Source organism: Dermacentor variabilis, chromosome 8, assembly GCF_050947875.1.
Source record: "Dermacentor variabilis isolate Ectoservices chromosome 8, ASM5094787v1, whole genome shotgun sequence".
Taxonomy (NCBI): domain Eukaryota; kingdom Metazoa; phylum Arthropoda; class Arachnida; order Ixodida; family Ixodidae; genus Dermacentor; species Dermacentor variabilis.
The window spans coordinates 144,061,186-144,083,151 of record NC_134575.1 but is presented as its reverse complement, the minus strand read 5'-3'; the positions used below and the strand labels follow the sequence as shown (position 1 = coordinate 144,083,151).

Here is a 21,966-nt window from a genome sequence, read left to right as displayed (position 1 = left end):
CAGGTAAAGTTTATGTTTTTTAACACTATTTAACGTTTTGACGTGAGTACTTGTCACAAAGGGCGTGCCCGCGTCCATCTCAACATGGCCACCGTTGCCGCCGCAGCACCGCTTACACGGTGGTAGGGGGGCAAGCTTCCTATTGTTCCTCAGCTCGCCGGACCGGTTGGTCACGTGCGTCGCGGACCGTGACAAGGAGGCTCGGCGAGCGAGGAGAGTGGTTTGCAAGACGGAGCAGCGTGGTCGTGCTCCGAGTGACAGCTGAAGATGTGGTCGGCAAACTGAGACCTCCAGGCCGAAGCCTCCGCCGGTAGATCGACCGACAGTGCAACATCTTCGGCAGCGAGGTACCAGCAGACCGACGCTCTTCAGATCGGCATCTCGGCGAGCACGCTACAGAGAAGCCTCGTGTGCCAACCTGCTTTCGGAACTTTCCACCAGACTCTTTCTTTAATCGCGTTCCATCGCTAATTTAAATATTCATTGTGTGTTGATTTTGTATGTTGTCTTAGTGTTTGCCGCGTTTATTTTCGTGTGTATTTTTCATTTGCGTCACGTATTTTTTGTTTATTTCGCGAGTGTTAGAAATTCCAACGTGCTGGGCTTTTTTTCAGGCGTCGCGTCAGAGTTGGTGTTCTGCGTGACCCGCACGCCTTCCGCGAGGCTTTGCGACATCTGCTTTCAGTTTGCGTATTATTTTTTTTTTCATCATGTCTCTGGCCTGATTCATTTTATTAAACTGTGTGTTTGTTTGTACGTCCTGTCTCATGCCTCTGGTTCACGGTCGATCAGGCATGGACCTTATCGACGGTCAGCAGTCGGGGATTTAGGGATGGCCCCAAATGCACGCGGTTTGGATTTGTTGTCGCCCCATCCCCTCCGGTTCGGAGAGTGCGACCGCTTAACCACCAGTCTTTGACATTTGTATGGTTACTCAATCGGGGTACTGTTACTCTACACTTGTGCTTCTGTGTTGACGTGATTAATTAGTTATAGTCAGTGTCAGTTGAACCCGAGCCTGATAATCTTGGCGAGTCTGGGCCCCCGATTCTATAAAAGGGCAATAGGCCCCTTTTAAGATAAACCCGGTTAAGCCAAGTTGTCGGATATGAGGAGCAGTGTGAGAACATTTGGTTGGTTGCGCATAAAACCAAACAAAAAACGGCTTAACGCGAATGACAAATTTCGTTAAGGGTAACTGGCTCAGCCCCGATTTCCGCCTACTTCTCGGTTTTGCGAGGAACCCGGATCAACAACACCTGAGGAGGTGGCTCTGCTAGCTACATAAGAAGGAAGTGGTGTTCTTCTGGGCATAAACAGCTGCTTCAGCGTCGACGATTTTAGCGAATAAAATAGTGCATAAAACAAGTTCTGTCATGCGAATCCTATAAAAGTCCATTTTTACATGTGCCTCTTTATGATTATTGCTGCGTAATTTAACATGTTGTGTTGCGGATTTGTGGTTGCACCATGAATAGATGATTTTAAATTCGGCTGATAACTTCTGTTACGACTAATTTCTGATAAGAACTCATTTTCACCGTAGTTGATGCTCGCTTCGACGTCTGTGAGGTGTTGAAGGTGTTGTGGATGTCGCAAATTCACATTTAAGTAGGCAAGGCCGTGACACTGATTGCAATGGGCTAGCGGTTTATGAAGACGGAATATCCAAGCAATCGAATAAAAATATTTGCACATACCTCCAAAGGCTACGTGTTACAATGATGCTGCAATTTCGGTCGCCTCTCAATGTTAGCCGAATCTCCGCCAAATCCCCTTGAAAAGCATCCCCGACATCACCGTCGCCCCATCGTTCGTCCAACCACATCGCAGTGCGGGCAGTTGTGCGCACAACGGGGCTCCAGGGTGGCACTATTCGGAGTTCCAATGTCTCCAGGCCGTTCCCATAACTCCTTTGCGGTGCAATGAATATGTTCTCTAACAACCTCGCACTACACAGTCCAACCAAAGAAAACACTCGCACACACATTGGAGCATCTGGCCCTTTCGCGGAATGTCTCGGCATGGGTGCGGTCCGGCGGCGTTGGGTTGACTTCAAAGCCACGCCACCTCTTCCTTGGACGAATGAGGGAAGCCCCGACTCAGAGTCAACCCGCTTGCGCGCTTTCCATAAACCGCCCCCCCACCTCCCCTCGAGCCGCGCGTCTTGTTTATGCTCGGTCCTTACATGCAGCCGCCCGCGCAAACAACGCTAAGGTTCCGTTTCCGTCCTTTCGAATTGATCTTAAATGAAGTCTACTGTACTGAGTCTGCCATAACGTGATACATTATAACGTCGGATCTCTCGATTATTCACATTTAATTTAACGAGAGTGAGCTTCCCTGAATCTCATCTCGATAACTCTGAGTAAGCATGATCGGGTGCCATTTGTCCCAGTCGGTGTGCGAGTATAAGGCTGAGTAGATTTGATTTTAGTAATTTTGCGTATAAGTGAGCCCCATACATAGGCAGTTTGCAAGTGACTTCTGTTATTGTTTTTATTTCCGACCTATATTTTTGGCGGTGCTTGAACGGCCTTCAATTTGTGTGGTCACATTTCTCCTACACACAATCCAAACTCCTAATAGTGATCTTACACTCGCTCAGCGAAATCCGCAGAAACAAAACAAAATGTTGGCTCTCCCGTAATCGAAAGTGGACTTAAACATGATATGGCAACCAGTAAAGCAGATTGGCTGGAGATGCTATAAACCACAATCTTGAAATGAATGTAGTACGTGTTTGCAACGGCACAACGCACCACACACCAGCACACCATGCCATACTGTGCACTGGTCCATATGGACCTTGCCCAGCTAGAAGAAAACCGGCTGAACGTCGCACGACAGGCAGCGAAAGCCGCCAAGGAGACAGAGCGCACTGTCTAGCCAGAAGAATGATTTGAATTCTGGGGTTTTACCAACCAGAACCACGATTTGATTATGAGGCACGCCGTAGTGGGGGACGATTAAATTTGGCCACCAGGGGATCTTTAACGTGCTCCCAATGCACGGTGTACCGGCGTTTTTGCATTTCGCCTCCATCGAAATGACGTCCCCTTGGCCGGAATTCGATCCCGTGACCTCGTGCTTAGCAGCGGAACACCATAACCGCTAAGACACCTACCGCGGCGTGTAGAAGCGCCTGAAGGAGGAGCCATAAAACCCCTCAATTTTTTAAACGTAGCGCCATTCTTAGATCTTTCCGCCACCCCGCTCACCCTGGATCTTCCTCCTCCACGCCCTCCTGTCTCCCCAGCCTCCTCCGCTCCCCCATTGGCCAATCTGTGTCACGTGGAAGCAGTCGCAGCGCTTTTGTATATTTTTTTTCTTTCCAGAGCGGAGCAGGCGCCGCGCTTTTGTATAATTGTTTTTCTTTCCAGCGCGCTCCGACCTCCATTGTTGGGTCTGCGCGACGGAAGTACGGCAAGCGGACTGACGGAATGCGCTAGCGTAATAGAATGTGTTCGGGCCGAGAACTTAATTGCGATTCCGTGCTGCTGCGCCTTCGGTTGCTAAAACAGACACAGCGAGGGCAAGAAGCTTTAAGCTTTAACATCCGGCGGGCGCAACGCGAAAAGTGTGGATTCACAGGATCGGGCGGTTGACTTCGAGGAAGTGGCAAAGAACGCACGGCTTCGTGAAGTAAGTGCCACGGCCCCTCACAACCTCTTCTTTTGAGCCTAGTTGACACCTTCCGCTTCGGGAAAGCATGTGTTCATGCTCTGCGTGGTTTTTAGCGCGTTGAAGTTGACTTTTTTTTTTTTTTTTCGAATGTGTTCTCTTTGTTTCATGTAGTTTCGTCTTGCGGTGAAAGTGCACGCATCTGCAGCTGGCCTGTGACATAGAAGCGACTTTATTCTGGGTGTACTTTGAGCTCCAGCAGAAGTGAGCACATTCTCGACGCTTATGCAAAGCTGACTATGACTTATGGATGCAGTGTTTTAGCTTCGAATGTACCCCCGCATGTATTGATTGGGTTTGTGGTGATTAACGTTTTTAACGTCCCGAAGCGACTAAAGCTATGGTGGAGGTCGTAGTAGATGGCTCCGGATAACTTTATCTAGGTCACCAGGGGATGTTTAACGTGCACTTTGATCATAGAGTCGTAAGTGGGCCGTTAAATTCCTCGTTGGCGTTTCATAATTCTCGCGCGGGAGCGCTGGCGCTGCTTTAGAAGTTGGCGCCTCGGCGCGATTGTATTTCTTCAGTACATTTTATTTACTAGTTGTAGCAACGGTGTCATTATTTCGTACAATTGACGGCGCCCCCAGGGCACGAAAGCTGCAGCGGGAGCACCAAAGCTAGAACCAGGGCTGGATGGGGCTCGCCGAAGCGTGTGCATGCCAAGGGAGTATAGATAGGCTGTTCGCTATAGCGGACAGCCAATTTTTTTATGCGGGGACTCACTGCGCCGCCTGCTCTATTGTAAGGTCGCGTGCTCTTCAGATGCCTCCGTCAGCCGTTACATGTGCACTCCTGGAGCAGTACTAACGATAGCAGTACGACATTATATATATATATATATATATATATATATATATATATATATATATATATATATATATATATATATATATGTATATATATATATATATCGTCACGATTACCAAAGCACCCCGCAATGAACAAAAGCGGCCCTGTTGCCAGGTGTTGCTGACCGCAGACAGTCGGAATCTCTCACGCGCCGGCCGAACAAAAGTATCCTGCAAGTACGTAAGTGAACTTACGAAACCCCGTACACATACTTTCACGCTGTCAAAACCTGAAACTTTAGTAATTACGCGCGTGTTTTAGCACACCGCGTGCTTGCGTCGTGTTTCAGCAACACGAACTCTCAACGTGCGCGCACTTTACGCCTTAAATACGCCTTGAATGATAGTCCTTTTCTCTCTTTCACAATTCCAACACGACATTTTTAAGGCCAGTTAACAACTGACGAAGCATGATCTCTATTGAAAAGACTGCTCCGCAAGCTTTTCCGCGGATTTCCTCCCGTAGCGTGTTAGCCGTCGTCTGCTACGGTAGGCCCAGCACCGGCGGCGCCACCATCAAGGCCGCGCCGAGCGGAGGAGGAGGGAAGTGAATGGCGCTACTTTGGGAGATTGAGGGGTTTTAAGGAGCCACGCAGTGTGGCGCCATCTCTCGAGGTGATGCAAAACCCGCGCCGCGGAGCTCGCGGGCCGCTGATGTTCAGCACTCAGTGCCAAAAGATAAAGTGTAGAGTGCGCTGTATGTGTGCCTTTTGAATGTTGCTTTTGGAAAAGACAATTAAAAGTTCCGCGTACTACAAAATACAGCTTCACTGATATTCTGAACAAACGTTAGGAAAAACTCGGAAGCAATATTTTTTGTGACTTGTTTCGGCGCTTACTAGCGTTTGTAATGCAGTCCTATATGAAGGGTTGGGGGCCAGAGACCGAATTTATACGTTTTGATCGGTTGCGGCGATGATCTCGTATTGTTCTCGTTGGAGTCAGCTTCCCGACCTGGGCATCGTGGCTACTGCATTACACGTCAGATGGACCCATGTCGCTCCTAACTCGGATATGCTCCTGACTCGAAGCTTTACCTCGTTTTTCCTTAGCACCCGACTCGCTTGTTTTCGCAGAGCATATTTTCACACTGTGTTCCTCGTTCAGGTACCCCGTCCACCATTTATGCGGCGGCTGCCAACTCTTTGATAAGCCTCCGCACGGTTCGCCACGACATCGACGTAGTTTCAACTCCACTCCAAGAATTAGTAGACATCCTTACCCCAGGCCTCCCTCCGCATTGCCAAATGTATGACCTGTCCATTCACAGGCCAAACTGGAAGCTCATCACGGCCAGTTTCCTCGACGCTAGGCGAGCCAATTTCATGTATCGTCTGGCGCGAGGGTGCCTGCCGTTGGGCTACAGGCCCTTCACAGCCGTCCCGGCTAGTGGAGTGTGTCCGTTCTGTGGCGCTCGTGAGGACTCGGTTCATGTATTTACGCAGTGTTTGCTTCCTGCAGCTCTTCTCTGTAGGATTGCTAGTCTTTTTAATCTCCCAGGCATTCCTTATCAGACAGTTCGATTTTTGCACCCTTTGCCTAATCAGGCGGTCAACCAGTTCGTGCTTCTCCTCGCTGAGTGCTCCTGCCAAGTGTGGTTGGCACGCCACGACGCAGTTTTCGGGGGGAGGGCACCGGGCCTTCACGAAGTGCTTGCGAAAGCACGGAAGGAAGTCTGGTTCCATCTCACCCGGGAGCGGCACCGCTTGGGCGAGAAAAGTTTCTCGAAGTGTGGGCCCGTCCTGCGGTGATTTTTGATGAGTTAGGTGGAAAGCTATCCATTAAGTTATGATGCATGCTCCTAAGGTCGCTCAACTCGGCCGTGTGCGCCAGTCGATCTACGGGGTTTTGTCTGGTTCAGAGGAACCCAGAGCTGGAACCGGTGGTGGTGCACCCTTGGTTGGTCGCGCTGCTCCGCGGACGGCTTTGGTGCCCTCCATGGTTGTATGCCTTGGATTCTTTTGCGCCGAGGCAGTCCGAGGGTAAGTCAGGCTTGAGTCCTGTAAGACCGATATGGCTGTTTGTGTGTTGAGTGCGGTAACTCTGTGTTGCTGCACCACAACAGCCCCCTTGTCCGGGAAGGACCGTTGGCCCGAACCCAGTCAGCCCGGGTTGAGGGAGAGAACCGGGGTCAATGTATCGGATGATGCTGGGTTGATGAGTACATGAACGCTCATGGACGCGGTGCCTTCATAGGTGCCAAGTCCTCTTCCCATCTGACAACGGTTCAATGTGTGGATTTATTGACCGGCTTGCTTTCAACTAAAGCGATCACGTTCTCGTGACGCCTGTGGCATAAAGGATGTTGCACGTCCGCCGTCAATGTCTGTGAGTGGTGGTGCTAACTGACACACCTAGGGCTCTACTAGGAAACATAAATACCCAAGAATTGGATGGGGAAACGGTGCCGTGGTAGCTCAATTGGTAGAGCATCGCACGCGAAATGCGAAGGTTGTGGGACCGTTCCTCACCCGCGGCAAGTTGTTCTTTCCTCCACTTATTTCCAGTAATTTGTCGTTTGTTTATTTCATTTACTAGGCACAAGTAATTTCCCCCATGTTGTCCTTGGTGTCAGTGTTTGTTGGCTTCCTATGATAGAGCCTCAATAATTATTTTATTAAAGAACGAAAATTGGGTAATAAACCGCCCCACGACTTGCAGAGACGCTTCCATCTATAAACACATGCTGACAAGAGCACTTGTCAAAGCCGTTTCTTCATCCAATAGGTTCCGAACTCTGGTACTACATGTCGCTGCGGAAGAATGTGCGTTCGCAGGTTGCAAAGTCTCGGCTGTGTTTCACGGAACTACTCAGACTATTCTACATTTAGCGCTTCCATACTCACTGAATATCTGCCTGCGGGCCACCAGGTGTGGTCGGACAAGCCTGTTGAGTCGAAGCCTTTCCGAGTGCAGCTCGCGGTGTCGGGCGTCCAGCGGTTCGGCCCTGTGCCGTTGGTAGGTGCGGCCGCGCACCTCGGGCTCGCCCCCCACGTGCCGGGGTCGCAGCCTGCGGTGCGTCTGGGACGGCTCGCCCTTCAAGGAAGCCTCCTCCGCGTGGCCGACGAAGGCGGCCAGCATCTGAAGCGTGCACAGCAGGCACGCCAGCCAGAGCGTGGCCGGAACCAAGAAGCGGCGGTACAGGCGAACCATTTCTCAGCACTGCGAGAAGCATACGGTTGGACGTGCAGTTTGCTGTCAGGGTTCGGTTGATTGGGGTTCAAGGTACTGAACCAAATCTGAACCGCATACGAGGGACGCCGTAGTGGTGGGCTCTGCACTAATTGTGACCACATGGTGTTCGGTAACGTGCACGTAAATCTAAAAGCACGAGCGTTCTTGCATTTCTCTCCTATAATAATGCGGCCGCCGGAGCGGGCAGTCGAACTCATAACCTCGGGCTTAGCGCCAGAACACCACAGACGTTGTGGCAACGTGGCGGCTTTCAGGGCATAGTGACGGAAAGGCGCGTGCTGGCGCCATGCTACATTTTGGGACCCTGTGACGAAGGCTCAGGCATAATGCAGCTTCACAGCATGTAAAAAAAAGCACGAAAAAATGCGCACTCCCAACAAAATTTTGTTCGAAGAAGAGACTTTTATATACCACACATGCTCTCCTTGCTGTGAGGCGTGGCACTGGGTGAATAGCAGTGGAAGGTCGGAGCCAACGGCGTCGCGAACCTAAGTCTGAGAATCTTAGAGATAAGAAAACAAGCTCAGTGAATATTCAGGTGACCTCTTTGTACGTATGTTATTTCCGCTACTGTGTGTCACTCAACTTGTTAAAAAGCAATAAAGGATAATTGAAGGTGTTTGGGCGTAGGCGACAGACAAGCGCGGTGCCTAGGTCCCGCGAGGGCAATCGTGTATGAAAAGCATCAGAACGCTCCAAGACGCGAAAATTCTTTACAGATGGAGCAAAAGCCCGAGCCTCCTTCGCCTCAAAGAAGACCGGCTTTTTTCCGGAGAACCAAGGTCACACGCATAAATGCCTCAACGTCAGACTCGCTACATGCAGTAAGCGACTATGGCAGGGTACTTCGGTATCTAATACAATCAGACTTGTGCACGTTAGAAAAAAATTAACCGATTACAATTACTTCATTGAAAAATGTAATTGATTACAGTTACCACATCAAAGTAATTGAAGAATTACTCAATAGTAATCGATTACGACACAACGAGCTATGGAAAGAAGAATGATAGGTGTAACGTTAAGGGATAAGAAAAGAGCAGATTGGGTGAGGGAACAAACGCGAGTTAATGACATCTTAGTTGAAATCAAGAAAAAGAAATGGGCATGGGCAGGACATGTAATGAGGAGGGAAGATAACCGATGGTCAATTAGGGTTACGGACTGGATCCCAAGGGAAGGGAAGCGTAGCAGGGGGCGGCAGAAAGTTAGGTGGGCGGATGAGATTAAGAAGTTTGCAGGCACGGCATGGCCACAATTAGTACATGACCGGGGTTGTTGGAGAAGTATGGGAGAGGCCTTTGCCCTGCAGTGGGCGTAGCCAGGCTGATGATGATGACGATGAATCGATTACATTAACGTTATTTCAGCCAGAAGTTTTATTTGCGTTACACACATACAGTGAATAGAATTAGCTGCCCAGGCCTTTCAGTGCATCTTCTGTAGGCCTTCATTCATTGCTTAGCTGCATTAACAATTGCTCTTTCAAAATTTCGTCGGTCATCGTCTCTAGTCTTTTTCCTGTAATGACGTCAGCTGCGTCACTCAAAACAAATAGCTCGAGGAGGAATAAGAGAGGGAAAGCGAAGAAGGTTGGCAAATTTTGTCGGCGTGCGCGCTGAGGAGGCAGGGTGCATTTGTAACGTATGCGGGTCTTGTGCACAATATTGTGGTTGCTCAGCCTCTGGATCCTGTATGAAACGCCACGCTTCATATTTGCTGGGACTTGGAGAAGACGCTCCCAGTTGGGCCAATAAAATGCTGAAAGAAATGGCCCGAATGGGATTTTCTGTCGCGAACGCTCTATAAGTGCCATTCACCATCGAAACATACAACCACTTGTTGAATTCATCGGTCAGCCTCTGGTAGACGGGGAACAAATACAAAACACGCGCATTCACTACGCTGCTGGCTGCTATATACGTGGCACGATCTCTGGGGCTTCTACTGTAGTTTCCGCGAGATTCAGTTTCTCAAATTTGCGTCACTTGTTACAGCTTGCGTCATTCTTTAAGGTAACTGGTTGCACGTGATTAGTTACGGAAACAAGTAATCGAACTACACTGAGCGTCACCGCGTAAACACGGTAGTCGTTATGTTAGGGAATGACTAAGGAATGTAACTGGTTACAAATTAATTAATTACATGTAATTCCTTACGTACAAGTCTCCATCCAATCGAGAACGCATAAAACCGCTGCTATAGATGCACTGCACCGCAAACAAAGAAGAAACAGAAAAGATCGCGGGGGCTCCCACGACGTAAGCTTCCCATGGTCGCACGGCTACGCTATGGGAAACGCAGGGCAGGAGCGTCGCTTGTGGAGGCGACTCCTCCCCACCGCTCCTTGACCAACTCCCTATAGATCCTCTGGAGACGCCTCCAGACCCACTCTCTCCCATCGCCTCAGCTGCTATCCCACTACTGTGGCATCTCCCCTACATGCTCCCTATGCGGGGACCCCCACGCCACACTCTCCCACATCCCCCGCAGAGACAGCCCGCCATCTCAAGCTGGGAGGACTGGGAGGTCTTGCTCTCGTCTACGGACCCAACATCGCAGCTTACTGCGGTGGCTCGGGCTGCCGACGTCATGAACAAAAGGAACATGAAATCTCGACGTAGTGTGGGACCAGGGACCCAGAGGAGCCCAAACTCACTTGCTACGAATAGTTTTTCTCTCTGTCTGTCAGTGGAAGCGACTCGAAGCAAAGGGAGGGAGTAAGAGGTTATCGGTGTTGGCCGTGAAACTCGCCTCCTTGCAGCATGGCGACGCGACGTTTCAATATCTCCCTTCTCCACGAATGATGGACAAATTCAATAAATATAGCGTTGAAGCGCTTATTATACACGATGCCTTACACCTTTCAGTTGGTGAGGGAATCAAAGCGGGTGGGGGGGATGAGATTGATAGGGTTTGAATCGCTACAAGATTATAGGTAACTCTACAAGGTCGATTTAGAGCCTTTAAGGAAGATACAAACATCGAGAAAGACACGCGCAAAAAGGCTAGAACTGATAAGCGTGTATAGATTACCATATTAGCTAAAACAAGCTATATGTCTATTTGTTACCGCCTCATTTAGTAGAGGATGCTGATAAATCACCATCAAGCACAATCATATTTGCAGGATTTCTTTTTTAGCTGCACCAAGTATTTAAAATATTGTCAGAGGTAGATAGCAAAATTTAAGAGCATTCAGAGGCCATTCAGAGCATTCACAGAAAACAGAAGAGGACTGGATATTGAGATAACATGGAAAAGACTTTATGGCATTATATGGCAATTGTACAGTAATTGTGGCCATGACTTCCAAATGTGACGACCTGTTAAAGCCAGCGACAGGCCCGAAGCATCTACAATCGACACGTGACCACTTTAATTCGAAGAGTGCATATTACGACCCCATTCCCTCTTCCCACACTCAGGATCTGCCAGTGCCATGGCAGTGTGGAACTTTTGCGGATGGAGCAAAGATTATAAGCGAAAACCCTTCGTGCACGACCACATTATACAAATGCTATAGTTAGGGTATATATGCAACAAAGAATTTGGCTGTGGCTCCAGTATACTCAACTGCAAAGCTGTATTCGACGTAATATTGTTGCTTGCGCGTTTATCGGACCCAGGCTCGATCGACCCCGGGCTCAATTACGTCTCGTTCGGCTGTGTACGCGACGCCCACTCATGATTTGCCAGAAAGAAAGAACGTGGCTGGTTGTGCTGCACGAACGTTTGGCGCGGAAGTCTTGGCAGAGAGCCGCTGACGTAAGTGCCGATCGGAAGCAGAGGTGTTGACATATGTGCGATCGCAAGGGCCTTCATCTGGCTGCTCTTTTATAGGGTGATACGCCGCCCCCGCTTTATGGCGAAGTGATAGAAGCGTTTGGCAGGCATTCTCAGATCATGAACAAGATTGCCATTATCCCTCAAAAGAAAAGTGCAGAACAGCTGTGTCTTACCATTACTCACCGACCTCCAAAAACTAGGGAGGGTATCGCAGGAGTGAAGCGGCCGAATTACTCTCCAAAGCGTTGTTTTACTCTCACAAAATGTCGAGAGAAGTCAAATGCATTGTTCACTACGTCGTCACCTAGGAGAGAGTGAAATGTGCTTTTCACTCTTCCCATCTGTGAGAGAGTAAAACGCCCGTTCTACTCTTGCGGCAACAGAGAACAAAACGTAGCGTAATCTTCTGCTTCAACTGTAGCAGGCTCGCCCCGAACATGGCGATGTATCACTCAAGCACGCTGAGCAAAGAACGCACCGTTTTGCTTCTAAGAGAATAGGCAGCCACAGTTCAAAGGAACGCGGAGCGAGCGCTCTACGTTTTCACTCGGAGTTGCTCCACCACGCGCGCGCTCAACATCACGAAACAGCACAGCACCGGAGAAAGGTAATCCGTTCAGCGAGCAGCGAGGGCGATCCAAGGGAGATCGTGTGTCAGCCATCTCGCGTCGCCAAGAAAACACGACAGTCGTTTGTCATTCGTTGGATATGACAACAAATCCTCCACGGTAAGTGAATTCTAACTTAGGTGCACATTCTGCGTATACGACATGCCATCCCCAGGAAGTCGGCGCGGCGCTTAGCCGACGCGATTTACAACGGAATAGGCAAGCGCGCTGTGTCTCTCGATGTCAATCGAAAAAGCCAGTCGTCGGTATAACTGCATGTGATTTTATCACTTGCTGCTATCCCTAAGAGCTTTGAAAATCTCAAATGCTGCCAGAACTATGGCATGTTCAATAATACGTGAGGAGACACGACGCTTAAAATGGTTTGTTCACCAGCCCATGATTCCGAGCCTATGCGTAGCGTGCGTTTTGTGTGTTTGAATTTATTCACTTTGGTAGTCTACTGTGTACGGGACGCTGTTGAAATAAGGATTCAAATAACTGAAGGCGTCATTTCGGTGGCGGCATGCTTTCGTTATAGATAAGCAGCGCGCTTGACGCTTTCTTTCGCCAATGGGTAATCGCGACCACTGATGTTACGTGCAGCGCCAGTGCTGGTTAGAAGCCTTGCCGCAGGCATTTAGCTGCAGGCTGCAAGAGGTCAGTTGAGGGCGTTATTTTGAACTTACTGAAAGCGCATGAGGAAATCATGTTTTATACTGAATAAAGTATAAACCCCATATAAGCGATCTTGCGCGCAAAAGCGACAAGCGATGCGATGGAAGTGGCTGTGGCGTTCGCTCGTCGCCTACAAGTCGTACTCCGTGTGAGCGACGATTTTGAGCGACGCCTCCCCGGTGTTGCAGGTGCGAGGGGTGAAAATACGCGTTCAAACTAGCGCGATGCGTGCTTTAGTAATTTAAGTTGACATATTTTACCGTAAAAAGTAGCATAAAATATTTCCGAAGATCTTGCAGTACGTTCTTATCCTTGCATGTATAAAAATTGAATCATTTGCTCGTTCCGCGCGACAATCGATAGTATTTGAGCGATGTACATCCAGTTCCGGCTTCGCGCTATTGGCTAGTCGCTCATAGCACTTCCGGGCGACGAGCGACGATTTCTAGATTTCCAGAACCGAGCCATCTGTTCAAGCGACGGCCCGTTTTGTCGCTCGAAGCCGTCGCTCGTCGCCATCACGTACTGAATCGCTCTCACAGTGTTTATCCCTAAGACTGAACTGTTTTTGCTCATGTATTGAAATGGTGTGATTACAGGTCTGGTCTTGTCTCCTCTTACGGTTTTCGAGCACGGTGCGAGACTGAAAGCATGCTTATGTCTAAGATCTCGGTGAATTGTCGAGCAGCTAGTTATGCATCGGCATCGAATATGCCAGCTGCTGTGTGGAATTATAATTGCAGGGGCGCCTTGCATACGCTTATAGTTTTGGACATGCCTGCGCATTTGCTAATATGAGTTGGCGTTTCAGAGTTATATCATATGAACAGCTAAATCACCCTTCCTCTGAAGGTTACAGGCGTAATGTGTGCATCTTGCTACTGCATGGCAAATCAATATGTGTTTATTGCTTTAATATTTTTAGTGTAGAAATAAAGTATCAAAATAAAACCTGGCTTTAATTGCGTGTTACCAGTTGTCTGTCGTACACAAAACAAAGAGTTGGTCTAATAAACTAATGACTGCGGTCTAACTGCAACTTTTACGTGCCTTCAAGAATGTAAAATACTAGATTTCTAACTGCAGCAGTAGTCGAGCCTGTAAAAAATGAACTCCATTGCGCACCTCATAAATGAAAATAAGCTCATGCCTTTTAGTAAGCTTAGATGCAGGGGCAGTGAACTTTCTTGTTATTATTGAAATGTGGGTAAGGTTGCCATAACAAGCCTTGTTGCCCTTTCTTACAGGCACATCCAGTCATATCCATTGAACTGGAAGACCATATTTTCATTCCTACTCAGCATCATGTTCGCAGATATGATCCTCAATTTATGGCTTGAGCAGTGGCACAACCAGAAATGGTGCGGGGGGGCACACTGGGCACGTGCTTAGGATGTGTCACAAGTGATGTTTGCGACACACCAGACTAATGACAGACTTATGACATCTGACAATGTCCAACATTCTATTTATTAGCAGGAGTATTTTAACATTGGTGCTGAACGAGGATGAACTGTCGGTTGTTTGCTTTTTGTTGAAATCTAAACATTCAAGTTGGTTTAACAGTTGACGGTTGAAGTCATTTGGATGTTTCACATGCATTTCTGTAGGAAGACTAAGAGCTAAGAATTTACTTTAATGCCATGACCTTGACTGTCTTGATGTTTTACACTATGTCCTCGTGTTGACTATTGCATACGATATTTTTCAGGCACCCTCTTTTATAACGCAAGATGGCAGCTGCAAGAACACAAGCATGTTAAAGAGCTCCCCAGCCCCGCGTGACTTCACGTACTACAGAGGACCGCACGCCAAGGAAGCAAAATACATTGCCATGTAATTTGGACAAAAAAACTAGAATGTGGGTATGTTGGGTGCACCATTTGACTAAATGTCAACAAAATCAAAATGCAGTATGTCCCACCAAGATAAGAATTCTCACGTGCTCAGGGCAGTCATCTTAACATGGTATATTTATGTAATTTCTCTGATGGAAAAGTCGAAATGAAGTATGCTCTCTGAAGACAAACACATAGGAGCAAGTGTCATTGAAAAGTTAGAAATGTGTTTTAAAAATAAAGCTGATTAGTTTTATGAGAGTGACTGCTTTTTGTCTTGCCTCTCAACAGATATATCCATGTGGTAAAAGAATAGTGGTACCATGAAATTGCATATTTGCTTAGTGACATGATACATATTTGCAATGAGCGCGGTGCCTATGTTCACTACGAAAAGCAACAGCTCATCCTTGGTTAGGTGCTTACATACATTTAACCGCTTTAATAGCTTACATTTAACAGCACGTGAATGCAAAGGTGCAAACACAAACCACACCCGCGGTGGTTGCTCAGTGGCTATGGTGTTAGGCTGCTGAGCACAAGGTCGCGGGATCGAATCCCGGCCACGGCGGCCGCATTTCGATGGGGGCGAAATGCGTAAACACCCGTGTACTTAGATTTAGGTGCACGTTAAAGAACCCCAGGTGGTCGAAATTTCCGGAGTCCTCCACTACGGCGTGCCTCATAATCAGAAAGTGTTTTTGGCACGTAAAACCCAATAATTTAAACACAAACCACTGTGATTGTGTATTTTAAATACTGACATGAAGCAGATTTTCATGGCTACCCTTTTGTCTACTTTTTACACCTAATTTTAGAAGTAAGGCTTCCTTTTAGGTTACAGAAAGCGGAAGCATTGGGGGAAGAGAATCCCATTTTTAAGACGTCACTATCGTTTACGTGCATGCTCGCTACACCAGAACCGCTCGTGCCTCCTGAAGCGAAAGCAAGGAGCAATTAGGTTCTTTAACTGTGTAAACCGTGGTGCACACCAGACGTCTTTGAAGCCGGAGAGTCACTTGGAATTGAAAATTATTTTTGAAATGTAAAATTGTGGTTTCTCCTTCTGTGAAATCGTCATATAATAGCTTCTGGCAGGTATTTGATATTTTGATTAGGGTGACTCAATCTACTTACTAAGTATGCTAGTGTAGGTAGAGATGCGTTCAACGCAAAGAACTGAGAGCATCTGAGTAGAACACTTGTTCATCAATTGGCGGATGTGAACATATAGTGTTAAGCAAAAGCCCCTTAGTGGCTTTTGTAGACATAATTTTTATAAGGCAAATAAAATGAAATCATTTTTGCACATGGTAAATTTCTGGACTTAAGACAGAGTGCACAGTGAGGCAATCAATGTATTATTCTTCCCAGACACATGTGCTTGTTTTGAGGCGAAGATTCTGCGAAGAGCGATCATTTTTCTTACTTTAGCGCATCTTAACCACTTCAGTAAGAAAAAAGAAAGCCTTGGTTTCAGGTAGTTGGTCCATTGTGCGAGTTTATGCATAGTCGCATGCAAAATCTACGTGCACGGGACGCACATGTGAAACAGGGTGGTGCCATTCTTAATTTATGTTTTGCTTCTTTGTTTGTCTTTTCCTTGAACTTCCTTGCCTGTACTTATGCTTATGTCGCCTTTGATGCGTCATATTCATCACATCTGATTTTTGGTTCACATATGAAGCCATTCTCTATACTTCAGTTAGATTGCATATTCAACGAGCCACAATAATTGATCATGTAATTATGCAAGCTGCTCCTCAGAAGTACAACATTCTTACCTTAATGAGAATGAAAAGCTATCATATATAACAAGAAATTTGATGCGCGAGATTTTAATGCCAATGCTCCTTGCAGCTTTAAACTCATTTGCTACACACTAGATAATATTGTAAATTTAATTGTAATTATTTGCGAGAAAGTGTAACGGATCAATGCCAACACATCAGGAAGCTACTTTCGTGAAAGGCCAACCGAATAGGACATATGATACACCTCTGTACCGCTTTGAGACCGGGCAGGATATTGCTGCAGAAGCACAAGACACACTTAGAAATAATGGGGTGCAGTCCATACATGAATAACTTTATGTGAGATATAAGCAAAGCTAGCTTGATCTGTGGCCTCACGTGAGAATATGCAACACATTTCTAAATGCACTGTACTCTCAGTCAGGAACATCCATACGCTGTACAGGACGTTATCAAATGAGCTGCTGTCTTAGAATATGGCACACACACAAAAAAGTTTCTTGCACAATTTATCTACATTACCAGCCCCATGCTTAGCGGCTCATCTGGTAACATATGCCATATAAGTGCGGACATTTTGTGTCAGAAATGCGTTTCCTTGCCAGTAATGTGGAGCATAATTCTCTTCGATCATAACGTCAATACTTCGTGAGTTTGCGCACATGTGTCCTATGTTTAATACTCCAATGTATAATTCCTTTTTGAAAAGAAGGAACCAGTTGAAATTAAAGGATATTTCTGCACTGTAATACTGACGAAACTTGAGAGAATATACTTATGTTTTATTACAAGATGTAATAAAACATAACGTTCATGGGTATAATTGTAATCTGATTATATGTGTTTCTCAGTATGTTTCTCAAATTATTATAGACTTTGTCTTATGACTGATCAATAAAGATTTTGACCTTGTAGGAGAGCAAATGTTTCATTTGAGTAACTCGGCGGCTACAGATTACATCTCATTCAAAAGGCATAGGTGCAGAAGCTGCTTATGAAGGAATAAAATATTCCCCACATGTAAGTATTGCGAATCCCTTCTAACGTTACCATGGATCTACATTGTGCTTTCACACTATTGGGAAGACTACTAGCACTCTGTTTTGAAGGAGTACAAGCACTCTCTTTGGGGGAGTAGAAACACTTGGCTTGGAGTACTATTACCCCTGTGGGGAGAGTATTGGCACTTTACGGAAGAGTACTAGCACTCCCTTGCGGTGGAGTAACAAAACTCTGTCAGGAGGAGTTGACCTCTCTCAATGAGGGTCGATCTATAGTACTCTCGAAAAGATAGTGAAACATGGGACAAGCAGCTACTCTCTCAAAGAGAGTGCCCGGAGCTCTCTTTGTTTTTAGAATGTACGGGGCAGAAACCTGGATGCTTACAAAAAAGTTCTACTGAAATTGAGGACGATGCAACTAGCTATGGAAAGGAGATTGATGGGATAAGGGATAACAAGAGAGCAGATTGCGTGAGGGAACAAACGCAGTTAATGACGTATTAGTTGTAATGAAAACTAAATGGACATGGTAGGGCATGTAATGAGGAGGGAAGATAACCGATGGTCATTAAGGGTTACGCACTGGATTCCAAGAGAAGGGAAGCGTAGCAGGGGGCGGCAGAAAGTTAGGCGGGCGCATTAGATGAAGAAGATGCAGGGACTACATGGCCACAATTGGTACATCACCGGGGTATTTGGAGAAGTATGGGAGAGGCCTTTGCCCTGCACTGGGCAAAGGCTGATGATGGTGACGATAGAAGCAAGGAACGCGCTCTACGAGAAGACGGCACAAGGAGGCAAGCTGCCCCACCCGTAGGCCCACAGCAGAGCGTCTCTCCCATCGCCTTGCAAGAACCGCACGTGGCAATACTATAGAGAAAGACGGAAATCAAAGAGAGCAGTTAAGTCATGCCTTTTTACGTGCCAAAAGCACGATCTCATTATCAGGCACGCCATAGCAGAGTGCTCCGAATCACGTTTGACCAGGCGAGGTATATCGTGTATATCAGTACAGGAGCGTTTCCACAAAGCCCCATCGAGACGCGGCCACCGTTGCCATGTGCGAATGCCCAACCTTGAGCGCAACCGCGGAACGCTATAGCCACTGGCGCGCGTGGCCCACCGCATGCTCTGCTGCGTCTAAAGCCAGCTGCGACTGGTTGGCCTATTCGGCAAGGGAACAGCCAGGCGGCAGCTCCCACGGTCACGAAACAAGACGAGGTTCGCAAAATAGAGTGGTTATGCTATGCCGGGGCCGTATTGAATGGGAAGGTGTTACACTCAAACTGCCCGTAAGAGCAGGTGCCTGCCAAGCTATCATAGACAAATAGGATAGGCGAAAGCGGCCAACCAATGGCAAATAGCACTTGCAAATGGAAAGCTCTGGGAATGGCCTATTTGCAAAAGCATTCTGCGCTTGCGCGATAATGATTTTTTCCAACCAAAATTACAATTCTGGACGTTCTGCTATTATGCAAGAAACGGTAGGAGTTGTTGCAGATTCGCAGCAACGCACATGCCTGTTTTGTTTTTTCTTATAATAGCATAAGCGACTGACCAATGACGAAGAACGCGCCTACCAGGCTTCGTTATCGCAATCTCGTGAAACTTAACTGACTCAACCTAACTCAGCCCGCCCAGAGGCGATCAGATATCGCCGATAGTAAGATTGGGGTGATGCATTGTTTTCCAACCAGATTCTGTCGTTCGGTAGGTGGCCGAAGGAGTGCGCGTACTATTTTGCAAGTCATCCATTCAGTACCAGTTGAGCCGTCGTTGAGTTATCTGTTTAAAGTGGTACAAAAAGACTAAATCCCAAAAGCGGCTCATATGCCGTAATGTAATGTAAACCCATGCGAATCAAAAACTGGGATTCTATCCTATGAATTAAGCGATCACCTCCCTGTATTTTTTGCTTTATTTGCTCCAGAAAAAAAAACAGCCAACCAATTAAACAGGTGACAACTGAGCAACTAAACAATGACAAAACGAGGGAAACGTTTTTTCATATAGTTAAATAAGTTGATTGGCACGATGTCTATTGCAAAGAAAATGTATACGATGCGTATGATACATTCATAAAGTTGCTTCGCGCTTGCTATGGTGCTGCGCTCCCAGTAAAAATATTTTATAGAAATAAAAAAAAAAGAAAAAGAAGGCATGGGTAACCTCAGATTTATATTATCGTATCAAAGTAAAGAATAAGTTATACTTTCACTTTGTGAGCACGCGGGCGCCGGACAAATTTGAACTATACAAAAAATACCGAAACGCCCTCAGGTCTGATCTGTAAAAAGCAAAGCACCAATACTACACTCTGAAAACTAGGAAGGGTATCGCAGGAGTGAAGCAGCCGATTTACTCTTCAGAGCGTTGTTTCACTCTCGCAAAATGTCGTGGAGAGTGAAATGCATTGTTCACTCTGCCACCAAGGAGAAAGTGAAATGTGCCTTTCACTCTCCCCTTCAGAGGGAGAGTAGAATGCCCGTTCTACTCTTGCGGCAAAAGAGAACAAAACGTAGCGTAATCTTCTGCTTCAACTGTAGGTGGCTGGCCCCGAACATGACAATGTAGCATTCATGCACGCCGAGCAAAGAACACATCGTTTTGCTTCTAAGAGAACAGGCCGCCGCAGTTCACATAACGCGTAGCGAGCGCTCTACTTTTTCACTCGGAGTTGCGCCACCACGCGCGCGCTCAACATCACGGAACAGCACAACACCGGAGAAAGGTAATCCGTTCAGCGAGCAGCGAGGGCGATCCAAGAGAGATCGTGTGTCAGCCATCTCGCGTCGCCATGAAAACACGACAGTCGTTTGTCATTCGTTGGATATAACAACAAATCCTCCACGGTAAGTGATTTCTAACTGAGGTGCACATTATCCGTATATGTCATGCTATCGCCAGGAAGTCGTCGCTGCGCTTAGCCGACGCGATTGACAACGGACTAGGCTTACGCGCTGTATCTCTCGATGCCAATCGCAAAAGCCAGTCGTCGCGATAACTGCATGTGATTTTATCACTTTGCCGTTGTCCGTAAGAGCTTTGAAAATCGCAAACGCTACCAGAACTATAGTATGTTCAATAAGACGCCAGGCAAGAGGACGCTTAATATGGTTTGTTCACCAGCCCGTGATTCCGAGCCTATATATATTGTCACGCGGTGGTGACGTTGAAGAACACAGTAGCAATACTGTGAAAGACAAAACTAACTTTTATTGGGCGAACCTGTGCCCACAAAAACAGGCTACACTTATAGCACAAGGATAGCGGCGAACACGGTCGGCGATCGTCGAAAATCTGATCAGCGGGTCAAGCGCGTCGGCTTTTATACAGCAGTCGTCGAATGTTCCAGACTAATCGTTGGAACCCGCATGCCTTCCACAAAGTTCTACACCATTCGAGTCACGCGATGAAATCAGATAACACAAGCTTCGGCGACAACAGACAGTGGATAGAAGCATCGATAACTTTCCAGAAACTTCGGATACATGCAGGCGCGTCCCGCACTGCGCGATAACATTTGTTAGGCGGCCAAACGTGGTCGCCCGATAAAGATAAGTACACGTGTCATTACCCCCCTCTTAAAAAGCATCGACCCGATGCTGCAAACAAACGAAAGTAATAAAAAAAAGAAGCACTCGTAGCAAAAAAAAAAACAAGAGTTCGTCAGCGTCCATAAAAGGGTTTAAGGCGCATCACGTGGACCACTTCAGATCGTGCGCGGCGCCGCTGTGAATGCGAAATGCCGTCTGGCACGACCTCATAGTCCAGTACGCCAATACGTCGGATGACCTTGTAGGGTCCGAAATAGCGTCGCAGTAGTGTCTCACTCAGTCCTCGTCGGTGTATTGGGGTCCATACCCAAACACGGTCGCCGGGCTGGTACTCGACGAAGCGTCGTCGGAGGTTGTAGTGCCGGCTGTCGGTACTCTGCTGGTTCTTGATACGTAGGCGGGCGAGCTGTCGGGCTTCTTCGGCGCGCTGGAGATAGGTAGCGAAGTGCGGCAGCATGGCGTCGAGCGTCGTCGCCGGGTTCCTGCCGTAAACCAACTTGAACGGCGTGTTCTGTGTTGTTTCTTGCACCGCCGTGTTGTAGGCGAATGTTACGTACGGCAGGACAGCATCCCAGGTCTTGTGTTCGACGTCGACGTACATTGCTAGCGTGTCGGCGAGGGTCTTGTTCAGGCGCTGCGTGAGACCATTTGTCTGCGGGTGGTAGGCAGTTGTCCTCCTGTGGCTTGTCTGACTGTATTGCAGAATGGCTTGGGTGAGCTCTGCTGTAAAAGCCGTTCCTCTGTCGGTGATGAGGACTTCTGGAGCACCATGTCGCAGCAGGATGTTCTCGACGAAAAATTTCGCCACTTCGGCTGCGCTTTCTTTCGGTAGAGCTTTAGTTTCAGCGAAGCGGGTAAGATAGTCCGTCGCCACGACGATCCACTTATTTCCGGAAATTGATGTCGGAAACGGTCCTAGCAAGTCCATCCCGATCTGCTGAAAAGGTCGGTGAGGAGGCTTGATCGGCTGTAGTAATCCAGCTGGCCTTGTCGGTGGTGTCTTGCGTCGTT

At 47.5% G+C, this 21,966-nt stretch overlaps 1 protein-coding gene across 5 annotated transcripts in view; it reads right to left on the bottom strand.

The window, feature by feature from the left end:
* Positions 1-21,966, bottom strand: part of LOC142590647 (alpha-N-acetylgalactosaminide alpha-2,6-sialyltransferase 5-like) — a 106,398-nt gene that overhangs the window by 17,126 nt on the left and 67,306 nt on the right. For 3 of the 5 annotated variants that reach the window (XM_075703019.1, XM_075703018.1, XM_075703020.1), the window contains exon 2: positions 7,382-7,697. In XM_075703019.1, coding sequence (XP_075559134.1) covers positions 7,382-7,688 — 307 coding nt within the window. In that variant the 5' untranslated portion in view covers positions 7,689-7,697. Of the gene's footprint in view, positions 1-7,381; positions 7,698-11,692; positions 11,719-18,209; positions 18,269-21,966 lie in introns of those variants that run through there. The other 2 variants (XM_075703021.1, XM_075703022.1) reach the window with 2 other exon arrangements.